Source organism: Triticum urartu, chromosome 5 (assembly GCF_003073215.2).
Source record: "Triticum urartu cultivar G1812 chromosome 5, Tu2.1, whole genome shotgun sequence".
Taxonomy (NCBI): domain Eukaryota; kingdom Viridiplantae; phylum Streptophyta; class Magnoliopsida; order Poales; family Poaceae; genus Triticum; species Triticum urartu.
Window position 1 is genome coordinate 91,044,272 of NC_053026.1, and position 16,642 is coordinate 91,060,913.

A 16,642-nucleotide genomic window follows, 5' to 3' on the forward strand; every position below is an offset into this window, starting at 1 on the left:
CATGGTGTTGTCTATGTATCCACACATGTATCTGAGTTTCCTATCAATACAATTCTAGCATGGATAATAAACGATTATCATGAACAAGGAAATATAATAATAATCAATTTATTATTGCCTCTAGGGCATATTTCCAACACATTCCACCACAGCATGAAAACTGTTCTCGTCTGCCATACCACAAATATTGCACGTACTATCAATCTCCAGATTCCTTTTGCATTTATTTTGCTTTGTAGCAAGATTATCACAGGCCAACCTCCAACCAAAGGACAGGACCTTGTTTGGGATATCAGCATTCCACACCAACTTCCACATATTCCTGTCACCTTTGGAGCAGCGCTACTTCCGGTCAGGTTGTTATTACAGTGCTTCAAATTATATGCAAGCTTGTACGCACTACGGACAGAGAAATGCCCGGACGTTTCATAGTGCCACGCTGGAGTATCCTCCATCTCATGTATCGGAATCTTTATCTTTAAGATCACCTCCACATCATTTGGCCAAAACACCTGTCTCACCAACTCCTCATTCCATTCCTTTCTCTCAGGTAAGAAGAGATCACACACTCTGCGAATCCTAGACCGTTTCCTACTGCCAAGAATTTTTAGGGACGGTTCTGTAGGAATCCAATTGTCCCTCCAAATACGGATACAATTACCATTTCCAATCCTCCAGATTACTCCTTTCCTCAAAAGCTCCAAACCAAATTCGATTCCCCTCCACGCTTGAGATGCTTCACCAGAAAACACTGTATCAAGGACATTGCCGTTAGGGTAGTACCTTGTTTTGAAGAGTCGAGCACATAAACTCTCTGGCGACTGGATTAATCTCCAAGCCTGTCGCGCTAAGAGAGCCTGGTTGAAACAAACAGTGTCGCGGAAACCGATTCCTCCCTGAGATTTTGGTTTGATCAAGCATTCCCAAGAGGCCCAATGAACCCTCCTCTGTCCTTGCTCCTCCCCCAGAAGAAACGCCTCACAAGTTTCATATAATCATCATGGAAACTCATCGGCATCTTAAACACACTCATCGTGTAAGTGGGAAGCGCTTGAGCAACAGATTTGATGAGAACCTCTTTTGTAGCCATGGCCATATATCTTTCATTCCAGTCAGATAGCCTTTTGTTGAACCTGTCGTTGATAGGCTGAAACTTCTCAGCCTTCATACGCCCTTCCGGTGTGGGTAGCCCCAGGTATTTCTCCTTGAAAGTACAATTTTGGACACTTAGAACCTCCTTCACTTCTTCCATCCTAGAAGCTGGGCACTCAGAATTGAACAGGAGGGAACATTTCTCATGGCTAACCAGTTGGCCAGTGCTCCTAACAAACACCTGAATCGCCTTATTTACCACTGAAGCTTGCTGACCATTAGCTTCGAAAAACAGGGTAATATCATCAGCAAAAAATAAGTGAGATATCCCAGGGGCAGAACGAGCAATCTTTAGCTCTCTTAGTTCGCCCTTGTTTACCGCATTCTTTAGTAATCTGGACAGACCATCAACGACAAAGAGGAACAGGTAGGGAGAAAGAGGATCGCCCTGGCGTAAACCTCTAGAAGGGGAGAACTCCTCAGAAAGCTCCCCACACACTTATGGCATATCGGACAGAAGTAACACACGCCATGACCCAACTCACACATCTAGGGTTGAACCCCAACTTAGTGAGCACACCCTTTAAATACTTCCAGTCCACACGGTCATAAGCTTTTGAGAGGTCCATCTTGAAAGCGCAGAACGAGTCACTTGAGTTCCTCCCCTTTTGGATGGCATGGAAGCATTCAAACGCGATAAGAGTGTTGTCACTAATGAGCCTTCCTGGGATGAAAGCGCTTTGCTCAATGCCAATAAGGTCGTCCAGGAGCGGTCTCAAGCGGTTCACTAAGCACTTCGACACCACTTTGTAAATAACATTGCATAAAGAGATTGGCCGAAAATCTTTTAACTCCACCGCTTGGTTAGTCTTGGGGATGAGAACAATAGTAGTAGTATTCAACTCACTCGGCATGACACCATCCGTAAAGAATTGCTTTACAGCTCCGACCACCTCTTCTTTTAGAACATCCCAGTTTCGCTGGTAAAAACGCGCGGGGAAACCGTCCGGCCCCGGGGATTTTAGCGGCCCAATCTGAAATAGGGCGTCGCTGATCTCTTTCACCGTAAACTCTTCCATTAATTTTTCATTCATCTCATTTGTAACCAAGGTCTCAATATGATTCAGCAAGCCCGCAGGGTTCACATTTGAGTCTTCTGTAAACAGATCACAGAAAAACCCCTTTGCAATCGCTTTGATTTCTTCTTCATTGTTTGTGAACTGCCCATTAGCCTTCCGAAGTTTTTTGATCCTGTTCTTTCTGGCACGCCAAGAGGCCCTTCGCTGAAAATATTTGGTGTTTTGGTCGCCCTCACGAAGCCACGTAACTCTACTCCTTTGAAGGTAAAGAAGCTCTTCCCGCAATAACAATTCATCCATTTTTGCTGATAAGATCTTTATTTCCTGCTCATGTGTGTTATAGTCCTTCAACAGATTCGCTAGTTTCCCTCTACGTTTGGCTAATTCTTTTGTAATAGAACCAATAGATTGGTTGCTCCAGGCTTTAAGAACTTCCATGATACAGTCCACCTTCTCAGTTAGGTGCTTGAGGTCTTGGACAGGGGCATGATGGTTCCAGGCATTCTCAATTATCCCAGCCAAGGCCTCCTCTCTTTCCCACATCACTTCGTAGCGACCTTTTTTCCTTTTCCTTCTCTTAAATTGCAACTTCTCTAGGCAGAGTAAAAGAGGACAGTGGTCAGATCTCGGCGACACAAGATGTTTGATGCACGCATCAGAGAAAATGTCCTGCCATTCAGGCGAAGCAACAGCTCTATCCAACCGCACTCGAACATTTTTATCCCCTAATTGATTGTTATTATACGTCCAGCCCACTCCTTTAAACCCAAGGTCATGCATATTACATTCAGATAAAACTTCCCTGAAAGCTTTCATCAGGGGTTCACTCCTTCTTTTTCTAGAGATATGTTTGCTTTGCCACATGGCCTCGTTAAAATCACCGATCATGAGCCAAGGTTCACTAGCGTTTGATTTGATGCGTCTTAACAGATCCCACATACAATGTCGGTCCTGGGACCTGGGCTCACCATAAACAAAGGTTCCTCTCCATTTTATTTCACCAGAAACAGAAACTTTTACATCGACATGATGGATTCCGAAGTTTATTAACTCGACATCTACGGAATCATCCCAGAAGAGGGCTAGGCCTCCCCCCTTCCCTTTAACAGAGACAATGATATTGTGCCTGAAGCCAATTCTACGCCCCACCCCCTCCACAAAATACTTGCCTTGCCTAGTTTCGGAGAGGAACACAATCTCCGGGCAGTGAACACGCACAAGGCGTGTCAGCTCCTGAACTGTCCGGGGCCGCCCCAGTCCCCGGCAGTTCCAGGCCAAGATTTTCATGGCTCCTGACGGGCGCTATCACTCGCGCCCGTCAGTTTACCGGCAGCCCCTGGGCCGGCAGCTTCCCGACCACCCTTCTCAACCTTATAGTGCTCTACCTCTACAGAACCCACATCTCTAGGCTTTTTGTTACTTGTGATTACATCATCGCTATTGCTCTCAGGTTCTATAGATAGAGGATCCTTGACTCTGTCCAGCCGCTTGCCGAGAACAGAAGCGGCGCCTCCTCCTTTACCAGAATGCATGTCCCCCTTATGGCCTCTCTTTCTCAGATATACTTTGTTCTTGACCGTGTTTGGATGGTCCATCTCTTTAACGACCCCCTGCAGATTAACAAGATCCTCAACAACACGCTGGGCGTCGCCGACGGAGCCTCCACCAGCACTAGTCTTTGGAGGGAGCTCCGGGACCAGCCCCACCGGTAAAGTTATTTCTTCAGGCTCAGGCGTCTTCTTGTCTTCTGCCTCATTTCCATGCATTTGGCCCAGCACATTGGTCTGCATTTGCACCTTGTCTCCCTCCTTCTTTGTGTTGCTGGGGTTAGGTGCAGAAACCAAGGCAGCATCAGCGGTGCGAGAAGCATCCACCATGTCGTTCAGCAGACCCACAACAACCGAGGCGCCAACTGGATCACTGGGAGATCCATCCCCCACATCAATGTTGTTGTCTGAACCCTTCCGGGGGGCATCGGTTTCCATTAGCTCACCCACTGAAAGGCGAGCAACATCTTCACTCACTTTCTCAACCGTCTTCAACACCACATCCACACTTGGAGTGTTGATTTGAGAGTTGCAGTTTGGCTTTGGGGCACGCCAAGGACAGGTAGCAGCCTGCGAGGGCTTTGGTTTCCCCATCTTATCGGCAAGGAACCAGGCACGGGGGTCATCAAAGTGCACTGGACGCACACTGATGTCCTTGGAATACCTCAGTTTTTTTCTCATCATTAGGAAGATCACAACTGGCTTCCATATGCCATAAGAAGCCGCAGAATAAACAGAAGTTTGGAAGTCTTTCATAGCGCAGGAAAACAATCACCTCTTTTCCAGTTATCTCGTCAGCCAGGGTGATCTCCTTTGGCAGAGCAGAGTACAAGGGGAGCAACACTCTCGCACGCAGAAATTTGTCGCAGATGTTGCCCCTCGCGTGCTGATCAACCAGCAGCATCTTCCCAACCTGTTCTCCCAGATTTCAGGCAAGTTCCTTTGTAAGGAGGTAAAAAGGAATACCCCGGAACTGAACCCAAATAGGAACATGAGAGAACACAGCCGAAGCAGGGTCAGCCCCAGATTCCAAGCCTACAACCAAGAACGGGTCTCCCTTGTACTGCCATGGGCCACCCCTAGTGACATGTTGTCGATCACCATCTTCTGAGAATTCTAGGACGAATTTACGTCCTTCCTTTGCCGACATCTGATGATCGCCCAACGCCCCACGGATCTTCCAGACCCCTTTCATATGGTCAATCAACTGACGGGGGTTCACCATCAGCACAGACAAGAAGAGACCAACAGCCAGAAAACGCGTCTGAACCGCTTCGCGAGCCCCCAATATGTTAATGATCAGGGTTTTCTTCACTGGATCCGCAGCAGAGAGGGCAAGCTCCTTACCCGGCCGGCGAATGGCTTCGCCGTCGTCTTGAGCGGCTGAGCTCCCAGCGGCCAACAGGGACCCTGACGCATCCCTCGTGGACTTGGACACCATCCCTGGAGTCACCTGAGAAGTCATCTTTAGATGGGCTTCAGATGTCGCCATCAGGCAATCGGTCGAACACCTGTAGTGCGTGGAGCAAAGGCTGGTGTGGCTTCCCAAGGAGAATGATGGAAAGCGCAGCACCAGCAGCCTCCTAAATAGCAGATCTTCCATGGGCTTGTAAATGCCCTCATTATTCTCCAAATAACTCCTAGAAGATGGAAACGAAAGTTTCTCCTCAAACTGAAACGGAACCTATATACGCTCCAGTTCATCATGGACTTTTAATTCAGAAAACGGAAGGGTCTCTGAAGGTGGATCACGACCTGGATCAGGTGGCTCCTTGTCTCCTTCCTCGGGGGAAGGCAATAGTTTGCCACTCACGATCTTCACTCGAAACCTCAGGAACAGGAGGCGGAGCTTTAGTTTCTGGATCTCCCGCAGAGATTTCCTAAAACGACTCTGGAGGGTGGGTGAAAGGGTGTGCTCTGGTTGGGGAAGGTTGCATAGAGGGGTCTCGAGGTTGGTTTTCGTAGGTTTCTGGGTTACAGGGACAAGCCATCGACGATTTCCACAGGAGGGTAGGAAATCGCCAATGGAGTCGCCTCTGGCGGGTTTCGGGAGGGGAACGGGCTGTCGCATGATTTTTCTCGTCTAGACCCCCCGTAAACATCTCTAATATGCTCGCCAACTGGTTCTCTGAGTTGAACCCTAGACTTAAGGCTCAAATACATGTGGAGTTATTATGCGATCTATGTTTGTAAATCCAAAATCTCAATAATGGTTTTAGAAGAATTAGAGTTTTCAACTGTTTGTAGGTTATCCACGAGATTATACATCTGAGTTGTACGTTGTATGCACACGAGTCTCTGACGACTGGGTGCAGCAAAATCAAAGCGCGGATATTGTTCAACAAATGCAGTCAGATTTTGGGGCTGTCCTCATTCAGTCCTCGTCTGAAAGAAACTGTGTTCGGAGTTGGGAATAGCGGTGGCGATCCCACCGTGCTGGCTTGATTCCCAGGGCGCAGTGGCAAGGTGGCTCCTCGAGTGGATTGCACAGGCACAAGACGATGAGAGGCGATGATGATCCAAGTAGTGTATGCTTTGTGGTTGGCTAGAAACGAAGCAAGAGATGGCAAGCGTATAGAGGATCCGCACGAAATAGGGAAGCGGGTGATTCTGCTGCTGGATGAGTGGAAAAGAGTTCATGGCAAAACCTCCTGCCCAGTCTCAGCCTAGAATGGGATCAAAGTGGGAACCACCGGAGGAGGGCTGGTTTAAAACCAACTCGGACGGCACGTTCTCTCAAAGCCGGGACAAGGGGGGTGCTGGTGTTGTTCTGAGAGATTCGATGGGGGCGTTCAGAGCTGCTGCCTGTCATGTCTTCAGCAATGTCATGTATCCGGAGAAGGTGGAGCTTCTAGCTTGCCCAAGAGCTATACAAGTGGCTATGGAGTGCAATGTGCAGGTGCTGCGGCTACATCTTGAGCTGGATAACATGGCGGTGGTGGCAGCAATTAACAATCAGGCAAAGGATCTCTCAGTGCTTGGGACTTGTACTCAGGAGATAAAGGGAATGCTTCAACATTTCATGGAGGTCAAGGTGTCGTGGGTGGGCAGAGATGCCAATAGTGCCGCGGATAAGCTAGCTAAAGTAGGTTTAGGGGATGAATTTTGTAAGGTTTGGCTTTCTGTTCCGCCGGACTGTATTTTGGCGACTCTTTCAGACGAAATTCCTAGCTATGCTTAAGTAATAAAGCGGGCGGCATTGATCCTCAAAAAAAAAAATGCAGTCAGAGATGATACCACACATTTTCTTCCCACCGTCCGGAATTACTTGCCGCTCAAACAGATGTATAGTATTGTTGGAGCAATCTCGAATGTCTTTCTGGTCCTGAAAGCCACGTTTTCATCCTCCAGACAAGCAACTTAGCAATAGAAGATGGTTATGTGCAGGTGCAGAGGCTGAAGGTCTTTCATTTCTTTCTTCAAAATATACGCCGTATGTAATAAGGTACATATTGTTCTTTAGTAAATATAAGGTACATACTGTTTACAAAGGAGAAGACAAGGCTAGCAAAATTCCCAACACAAAAAGGAACCAAATCCGGCGCGCCTTCTTATTATGGAAGACATACACACACGGACATGTTCGACTCGTACCACAAACAGAACTCCAGATGACCATTGTGAACTTTAAGTTGCTATAGACGATCAGCCCATGCCCATGGTAACCACCTATCATAAAGCCAAATGACCAAGGGCTACGTCCAGATCTTCCTGATCGTCCTCATCACTGTGGTCAGATCCATGGAAGGGGTATTGCTGTGTAAAAACACCATCGTGGGCAAAAAGAAGTGGAAGGGAATTCAGCTCAAGCGTCTCAATGTACGCCTCGTGATCGTAGTCATTGGTCGAGTCCTTGGGTAGCCTCACGTCTCTAAGCCTTGCACACTTTGCCCGCAGCTCTGCATCGATGTGGATGTTGAAGCACTGGCGCAGGTCTAGGGACTCGAGGTGGTGGCAGTTGTCAAGTATGGCAGCAAGTGCACTGTTGTGGAGCCGATTGGCGAAGAGCTGAAGGTGACGTAGCTCAGGCATGTTGCTGGCGATGTCGAGGGCACGGTGGTTATCGAACTGTTCTTCACACTCAACATTGACCCACCGGTTGTTCAGGCGCAGCCGCTTCAGCTGTGGGAATGCTTGGCCAACAGCCTTCATCGAAATATAGATGGAGCAGGTAGTAAGCTCAAGCTCCTCGAGATGGGGCGATCTCTTGCCCAGAGCAACCAAGCCTTTGTGTGAGACTTTCATGCAGTTAACTAGCCGAAGGCTTTTCAACCCATTAGTTCTGCAAATTGTAGTACTTCAGTTAGATAAAAAAAAAGCATCGATCAACAACCTGACAGCAAGAACACCCGGTCAGGTGTCATATAGGTTCACTAAAAAAACAGAAGGTACGCTCTTTAGGGGGGAAAATGGTGGTAACAGAGGTTAAAATAATAATAGTTGCATACATTTATATATCTACAGAAAAAGAAGGTAGCATGTCAAACGAGAAAATGGCAACATGAAAATAATGCTAAATTCTTATTGAACTCATCCACTTCCAGTAAGTTATCAGTTCCAACAAAGTTTTATCGCAGAAAAAAAAGGAGCTCAAACGAAGTTTTAGTTCCTTGTATACCTGTGTGGATTGACAATCCAACATATGAGTTGCATAAAAGTGAATCAAAATAATGGCATAATACATGTTTAAAAATTATGAGTACTCCCTCCTTCCTTCTATATAGGGCCTAATGCTTTTTTCAAGACCGTCTTTGACTATTGACAAGATTAATAGTACATGACATGCATAATGTGAAAATTATATCATTGAAATCTACTTTCACATACGAATTTGATGGTATGCTTTGTGTAAGTTGCATGTCATATATTATTGCTCTAACATTTGGTCAAAGTTAACCTCGAAAAACGCATTAGGCCCTATATAGATGGAAGGAGGGAGTATCAGTTTATCACCCTTGTTGCACTGACATATCATCATGAGAAATGCATACAAGGTCAGTAACAATTAATTTTGTTTCAGGCATGGTACCATTCAACTTAACCAATCATGAAAACAAACACTTACCCAAACAATCCAACAATAATTTTCGAAATTAAAGCTATTACGTAAATTTAATTGGTAAAATCAGATACTCCCATAGCTTTGACAGCATGAACCAGAGGAAATACATATTCCTTAAAAGTTAAAATTCTCACAGCAGCCGAGAAAAAAAATCTTAGATGATCATAAAAAAGGTAATTGGAATAGTTAGTTAGTACACAATTTGATGAAAAGAAAAACCCTTCTGGTTGGTGGTACACAACTATAATGTCTAAATAAATATGGAGCAGCAGGATATACATTTAATATGAATCATAGTTATTGGTCTCTTATGTTTCATACGTTAACCATGAAACATACTCCCTCCGTCCCATAATGTAAGACGTTTTTTAACACTAGTGTATGTCAAAAAACATCTTACATTATGGGACGGAGGGAGTAGTACATATAAAAAAGCTTTCCAACAATTAACCAAAACAGAAAACCACATCATGAACCAAGATGGTAAGGAATCTCCAAGATCCAAGGTACCCTTTCACACAGAAGAACAAGCAGCAGTCCAAACTGGTGGAGAAGGTTGAGCAATCCACATATACTTCAACACCCTTAAGACGAAAAAGAAGACCAAGGCACAAAACATAATCTTAGCTATCCTCCTCGCAAAAATGAACAAGATATCATGGATACTGATAACCAGAATTGGCAAAATTGGTTTTGTGTCCAGTAATAAAAGTTTACATGAGTAAACCAAAAACATGCTATCTGTAAACTCATAAACTTGGGTCCATTGTTTTTTTTGAAAGGTCTGCTGAGAGCCTAAGCCCACCTGAACTATATTCCAACAGGGCACATCAAGGGCAGGGGTGGGGGTGGGGGAGGCACTGGAAGCACAACGCAATAAAAAAAACTTGTGGACGACAAGTGCCCAGGCTGAGGCCAACACAAGAAGTAAAAGGAAGAGCGAGAAAAAAGAAAGGACGGGGAGGTTGGCAACGCCAAGTGAAACCCCCGGCAATGACGCCTAGAGAGACAACAACTCGCAGCATGTAAGGTGTGGCACAAACAATGACAAAAGACCTACTTCGCCAGGAGCATCACGGAATCAAGTCACGATGAAGACACAACCAGCATCATAACCACAAACGGCAACATCCCCTCTACAACCTCGAGAGCAAGGCCAGGTGATGAGCAAGACTTCACCACATCGCAGGCACAAAACCCACTAGGTGGGCCGGAAAAAACAAGCTGACACCAAGCACAGTGCCAAGGAGCACCACCGGCAGTCGAAAGGCATCAAATAACCGAGACCTCATGACAGCACTGATGTGCTGCCATTGAGACTGAAGAGCGTCGTGCAGCTGAGGCCACAGTGCAGCACCAATCATCCCAATTTTTGGTTCTGTATCTCACCCATTTTTTTAGCGGTGCATCAGAATTAGATTTTTGCATATACTGGATAGTGGATAGTAATTCTAATATAAGAACACACATTATCCCACAAACTCACAAAGTCATAAATCACATCCACCACAAAATTACACCCATATGGACCGGCAGGGGCTTGCGAGGTCGCATGAGGTTCTCTTGTCGGTGGGGCGGTGGACACAAGATCAGCGGTCCTAGATGGTCGTTTTTTCACCAGGGGGTGGCTTGGAAAGCAATGCAGTGACGGCTCTATGGGGCAGTGACCTTGTGATGTGAGGGCGGCAGCGTTTGTCTGCCCGGTCTACTCAACCGGGTGGGGGGAGGGCCCCGGATGTTGGTGCGGTGGCCATGGATTGCTGGTGGTCATCCTGTGCAGCTATGGCTGCGGGGATCCGGGTTATCTAGCGGTGTGGCTCCCTGAGTGAGCAGTGGAATATTGACTCAGCAGCACTATAACTTTGTGTGTTTGTGGTGTGGCATTGATCGGCGATGGGGCTTTCACATCAGATGTTGTATGGTTTTTGGCCTAGTTTCTTTTGATGAAATGCACGAGCACCCTGCTCTTTCAACGTTCTCAAAAAGAAAAGAGAACTACCCCTATTCTTCTGAAATTAAGACTAGGGTCCCAAAACTAAAATTAAGAACGTTCCCCAATTCTTCTGAAACTGTGATGTCACACTGTAGTAGCATCCCACTACAAATATGACCACCTAGTCCTGCTAATCCTAACAACAGGATCACTATCCGCCAAAAAAGACTAGGATCAGAAATCCAGAACAGCGAGCAGGATTAACGAAACCCTAAAACCAAAAAATTATCACAGTGGGCACAGGTCTCCAAAACCACGGCGACTAATCTCTCCCAAATGAGAAGCAGAAAGGGTCGCTACCTCTTGGCCATGTAGAAGAGCAGCGCGTCGGTGACGAAACAATCGGCGGCGAAGTGCTCGAGGCGGCCGTCGGCGCGGTCGACGGCCGCGCACGCCATGGCCACCATGTCGATGGTGGGGTCGAAGCAGTCGGACAGGTCAACACGGCGCCAGAGGTCGGGCTCGCCGGTGGCGACGCGGAGCCAGTTGCGGCACACGACCCCGGCGCCCATGAGCACCTCCGGCGCGCCCAGGCGCTCGAACACTGTAAGCAGGGCATCATCAGGGAGGCCGGCCCAGTCCGGCTCCGGCGACGGCGGCGGGGATGCCATGTCGATCTGGCTAGGGCTTTCCGGAAGCCTCCTGTGTGGTGAGAGAGCAAAGTGCTTAAGCGTCGGGCGCAGTAATAACACCACTGTAACCGTTATTGTTTTGTGACACCTGTATTCATTTTTTTCATCGCTTGATATGACTAGTGATCTAAACGCTCTTATATTATTTCTTTATGAAGGAAGTATAATTCTTTTTAAATACAACTGACATAGTTTTGTTAAAAAAACTAATATAGTTCTATTAACACAATATAATCACAAATACTCACGTATACACATACAAACGCATGGGAGAGACTCCTCACATTGAATGAATATCGTGGGAAAGTCTAAAATAAATTCAGAAAATGCAAGCACCGGTACCAAGTCAATTACTTGAACCCTGATAGGCTAGTTCCATCACAAGAAAACTAACCATCTGAGTTACGTTCAATTCGCACGACTGATATGGTTGTGTTAGCTCAATTCATGTGGCTGGATGACCGACAAAATGTTGATCTCCAAGTAGTGGATTTTGCTGAAATTTGATAGTTTGGAAAAGTCAAGATTTTTGACTGTTTAGTACTCCCTCCATTCTAAAATATAGTGCGTCCGCGCTTTTCGAGGTCCAACTTTGACCATAAATTTAACCAACGAGACCAATTGCGGTGAGAGAAAAAAAATTATATAATTGAAAACTTCTTTCGAATATGAATTCACTGATATAATTTTTGCTCCCGCCGTAATTGGTCTTTGTAGTTAAATTTACGGTCAAAGTTGAAGCACGGGGATAGAGGAAGCACTACATTGTGGAATGGAGGGAGTAGGAGTTACTTGTGAAAATGGTTAGGATGATTTTTTATGAGAACCATTTTCAAATCAAGTAATATAGACATGGTAAGAGATATTTAAACACAACGAGTCTTTGTAGGATATGATATATGCTATCATTTACTAATATGATGAATTTTAGCTGGGTGATTCGGCCTTTTAAATTAGTTATTCAATTTATTTTTAAAGTTTTACGTATCAACCAATGATTCATGAATGTTATCTTTGCATGTGTCTAAAGAATTGAGACATTGGCATTTGACTAGAGTAGTGAAGAGGTGACTATAATTTTTAATCTTTTATTTAGCAAGAGGGATTTGCAGGTCAAGTACATGATACAACTTTTCACTTATATAGTAATAATCAAGTCTCTCAAAATAAAACAACACGTGAGAAAAGCCAGGATAAGAAAATGAACCAAAGCAGAGGTGAAGATGTATTAAGGGGGGGGGGTGCGGGGGGTCGTCAAGGGCGGGGGGGGGGGCGCTAGTCAACTGCAGGGAACAAAAGTACCCCGACAAGCAAAATCTCACCTTCTTCTCCCCGAGTCTCCTCCACACACAAAACAAGAGTTCTGAGGTGTATCTCCCTCTACCCTATGAGCGATATTCAAATTGACAAGCATGGTACAAAAATAAAACTGTCAAACATGATATGAAAGATATGAAGATGGGAATTGCCACACATAGTTTCATATTTTACCCCCTCTACCCCTATGGGCGATAGTTATGTGGTGCTTATTCAACGCCTATTCATGTTTTATCTTGATTATTTATTGTATTTGGACATTGTTCTTTGTTTAAATTTGAACATTTGGATTTATTGATTTGAAAATTTGTTGTATTCTATGATGCTGAAATATGAAAATTTCAAATTATGTTGATGTGAAAATGAAGTTGGAATAGAGTTTATATGCACACACAAAGAAGAAACATAAGAGGAAAAAACAAGGAATCTGGCTTTACGTAGTTGCTCTAAAACCTTTCAAAAAAAAATTGAAGAGCGATGTAACAACACCGTTAAAAGCTCCGTTTTGGGGGAATCTGCTAGAGTCGCTCCCATCCTTCATGTTGCAACACCTGATCGCTCGGTAAATCTCTAGAAATAAAACTATTCAACTCTTCACACATATCTATTACTCCCTCCATCCGAAAATAAGTGTATCAATCTTAGTACAACTTTGTATATTTATATGGCTCAAAAACATATAATGATTTACAACAATTAGGCATTCGACATCAGATCCCTTCAAACGACTGACATTCGAGATGCGCAGACCATTACAAGCATAGGGACCGACCAACACCTTTGCCTTTCAGATCTTACACCATGTTTACTTACATATTAGGCCGGGCATGAACCCATCCTACAGATTTCAGCTACAATACAGCGGAACATTGGCAGGCTTGTACAAGAATGCCTTGACGTTGTGCGAGTTCCCTGACTGTTTGTTGTATGTGAACTTGACCCCAGAGTGTGCATCGCCCCTCCTGGTGCAATGGTGGTGGAAGCTGCTGATGGGCCTCGCCAGGCACGAGTCCCACCGGTCACTCTCCGGCATCGTCTCCGCAACACTGTAGACGCCCTCGGAGTTTGTGAATGCCTGGTAGTTGATGACCTCGCCAGATTTCGTAATGCACAGAACAGCAACCTCGGCACCTACATAAGACACGAAGATGTACATGAGCAAGAGGAGAATTAAAGAGATCATCTTGCAGAAACTTTAATTCTACACAACATAATGAACAGTCCAAAGCAAAGAAAATATAATGGAATTAGTAAGAGACAGGCAGCACATGTGTGCTTGCCAGTCACATAAAAGGTTCAAGATGTAAATTCTTTTCTAGTTTGGTAGTACCACCTAAAGATCACCACTTCAGATTTACACTAACAATTTCCAATACACTTCGATCGCATGTAAGCGTTATGAAATATCCCTAATTTTCTTGACAAAAAGGAATGTCAAAACCCATCATTGACATCTGCGCTAGCACCAGCACTGGTCGTCCCATTTGTGTTTTCATCTCAATTTGTTCATGGATGGTTGAATTACTGAATCGGCCTACCTGAATTTCTAAAATGGTTGATTCAACAGCCACTTGGCCCACTCCCACTCCTCCAACTTGATTTTTTTATGTAGTGGTTGAATTGCCGAAATTATGCCTGTAGCTATACCGTGGAACAATCTAGGCCAGCAGAATGACGACTGCACCAGTACAGTATGATGGTTTGGAGGAAAAAATAAAAGAAGAATGGAACATTGATACGATAGGCAGAAAGTTCTCCCAATAGGCTTAACAGGCAATGTTTTGACGTCATTTCGTCTGAGCTTGTAGGGGCGCGATGGAGCAAGAAAGAGGAAGCAGAAGGGGAGGATGAAGCGGTAGGAGGAGCGGGATGGAGAGGCCAGAGGGGTCAACCTGCGAATCAGTGACAACGAATAACTCCAGGAAATGGACTCCTGCGACTTGGCAGTGGGTACTCTCATGTTAATGCTTCTCATTGGTGTTCATGCTTAGCGGAAAGGAACAGGAATTGGATTGCAAGAGATAGCACGCAGGTGAAGGATCATCCTCTAAGCTTCTGTGGGCTTGTCCAGCCAAAGCTTAGAGAGAAGCACCATTAACTTCTGTCACACCGTTCACAGTTGCAACTTTATCAAACAGAGAGCACATCAATGGATTTTCTTTGATGACATTTGATAAATGCTGACATTTCTTGCTCAACAATTAAAATAAGTCTCACAAAACTAAAGGAAAAGTTCACATATATTCTGGAAAGAAGTGGATTCAAATTTATCTTTAGAGATGCATCAGGCTATTCCATGGACATGTACATAATTTTACATGTATTACGCCAATGACTACTATTTCATACATTGGGAAATGCATTATGTACTCCCTGCAAGCCAATGTACAGACCCACATGGGTACCGAAATAGTTTTGAATTTTGATATCTTTAGTTTCCTTTGCGCATGGAGTTTAAGACAAATATAGTGGAACAGATAATGTAGTGGATATGTGAGGGAAATTTAGGTTATAATTTACACATCATCTAAATATATATACATGCAATGAGAGGCTCCAGAGAAATTACTCGGTAAAGGTGCTATTGCATTGCAAGCAGTACATCATATTTAGCCATCCTTAATAGTTTGCTTAGGCAGAGGTCAAGAACTCTACCTGATAGTTAAGTTCACCTCAATTTCGGAACATGTTTTGAGCTAAACCAGTTCCCTGTAATTTGATTTGCTCCGGTGGCAGTAGAAAGCACTCTATGCATTTTCATGCGTTCCCAGAACATGGAGAATAGAAGTCAAACCCTTTTCCTTATTTCTTCTTATATCCTTTTGCTAGAAACTGAACAACCATAGAGTGAGATACAGATAACGGCTCAGGTGTTCGCCTCACCTCACCAAATCCCAACTAAGCTGTATGGCATGCGTCCATCTATGCTCCTCATCACTAGCTAACACGAGAGCCTCCTGTTACCTAGTACTACTTATCTCCGATTTTCATCTCAACATCAGATGACCAGTAGCCAATACGGCCAGTAGCCTAGCACAGACTAAGAATTCCACCAGAATTTCCCACGGAATGATACGAAAAGCACTCTCCAGTCCCCACAGCCCGCGAATTTCCACTAGAGCGAAACTCGCCACTCTGCTCAACGTGGTAAACCGAGAACTAAATTCTGAGATCCAAAATAGCTGAGCCGAGATCCGCGGAAGCGATCGCTCGAAATCTAGCTCGGTGACCATGACAGCGACTTAGATACATTCAAAGGAGGAGGCAGGCTCATTGGGCTGACCTTCGAGGGCGTGGTCCTCGGGCCCGATGGCAGAGTCGGCGCAGACGTCGCAGACGACGCGGCCGCGGATCTCCCCCGTCCACGCGTCGGCCGCCGGGGCCGCCGCCAGCAGGAAAGCGAGGAGGGCCAGCTGGAGCGAGAGCGGACACCGGTGAGGGAGAGAACATGCCGCCGTCGCCATGGATTGGGTTGCTCGGTCGAGCTACTCTTTCCTTTCTTTTTTTTTTGAGTAGTAGCTATACTCTTTCCTGCTGGTGGGAGAAGGGGTTGGTGACATTTTCCCTTTCGCGGGAGTATTGACGAGCTAGAGTAGGAAAACAGCAATTTGTTTTGTTTTTTGAGAAAAAGAGTAGGAAACCAGGCCTCGCGTCGGGGCAGCTCTAGATGGGCCAGCCCAGCCGCGCGCGAGGGTACAGCCTCCTTTGTCTATATTTTTTTTACGCTTTCTGTATTCGTTTTTTCTTTATTTTTTTACTTTGGTTTATACATTAAAATACTCTGAATACATACATATTACAAAAACGTTCTATAACAATTATTTGAAAAATGTTGACCAAGTATTTGAAAAATGTTAAATGTGTAAAGACAAAATGTTTTTCACGTATACAAAAAATGTATAAAAAATTGACCATGTATT

General features: G+C 45.1%; 2 protein-coding genes across 2 annotated transcripts; both read right to left on the reverse strand.

The window, feature by feature from the left end:
• Positions 1–7,110: 7,110 nt before the first annotated feature.
• On the reverse strand, positions 7,111–11,465 carry LOC125508036 (putative F-box/LRR-repeat protein 23). Its single transcript, XM_048672581.1, has 2 exons — positions 11,074–11,465; positions 7,111–8,000 (listed from the first exon to the last, which is right to left on the reverse strand). Exons 1-2 carry the CDS (start codon positions 11,382–11,384, stop codon positions 7,391–7,393), a joined length of 921 nt encoding a protein of 306 aa, XP_048528538.1. The 5' UTR covers positions 11,385–11,465; the 3' UTR covers positions 7,111–7,390.
• Positions 11,466–13,299: 1,834 nt separating this feature from the next.
• Positions 13,300–16,286, reverse strand: LOC125508037. The gene is made up of 2 exons (XM_048672582.1): positions 16,006–16,286; positions 13,300–13,853 (listed from the first exon to the last, which is right to left on the reverse strand). The coding sequence occupies exons 1-2, from the start codon at positions 16,184–16,186 to the stop codon at positions 13,570–13,572; spliced, it is 465 nt and encodes a 154-aa protein (XP_048528539.1). The 5' UTR covers positions 16,187–16,286; the 3' UTR covers positions 13,300–13,569.
• Positions 16,287–16,642: the final 356 nt, after the last annotated feature.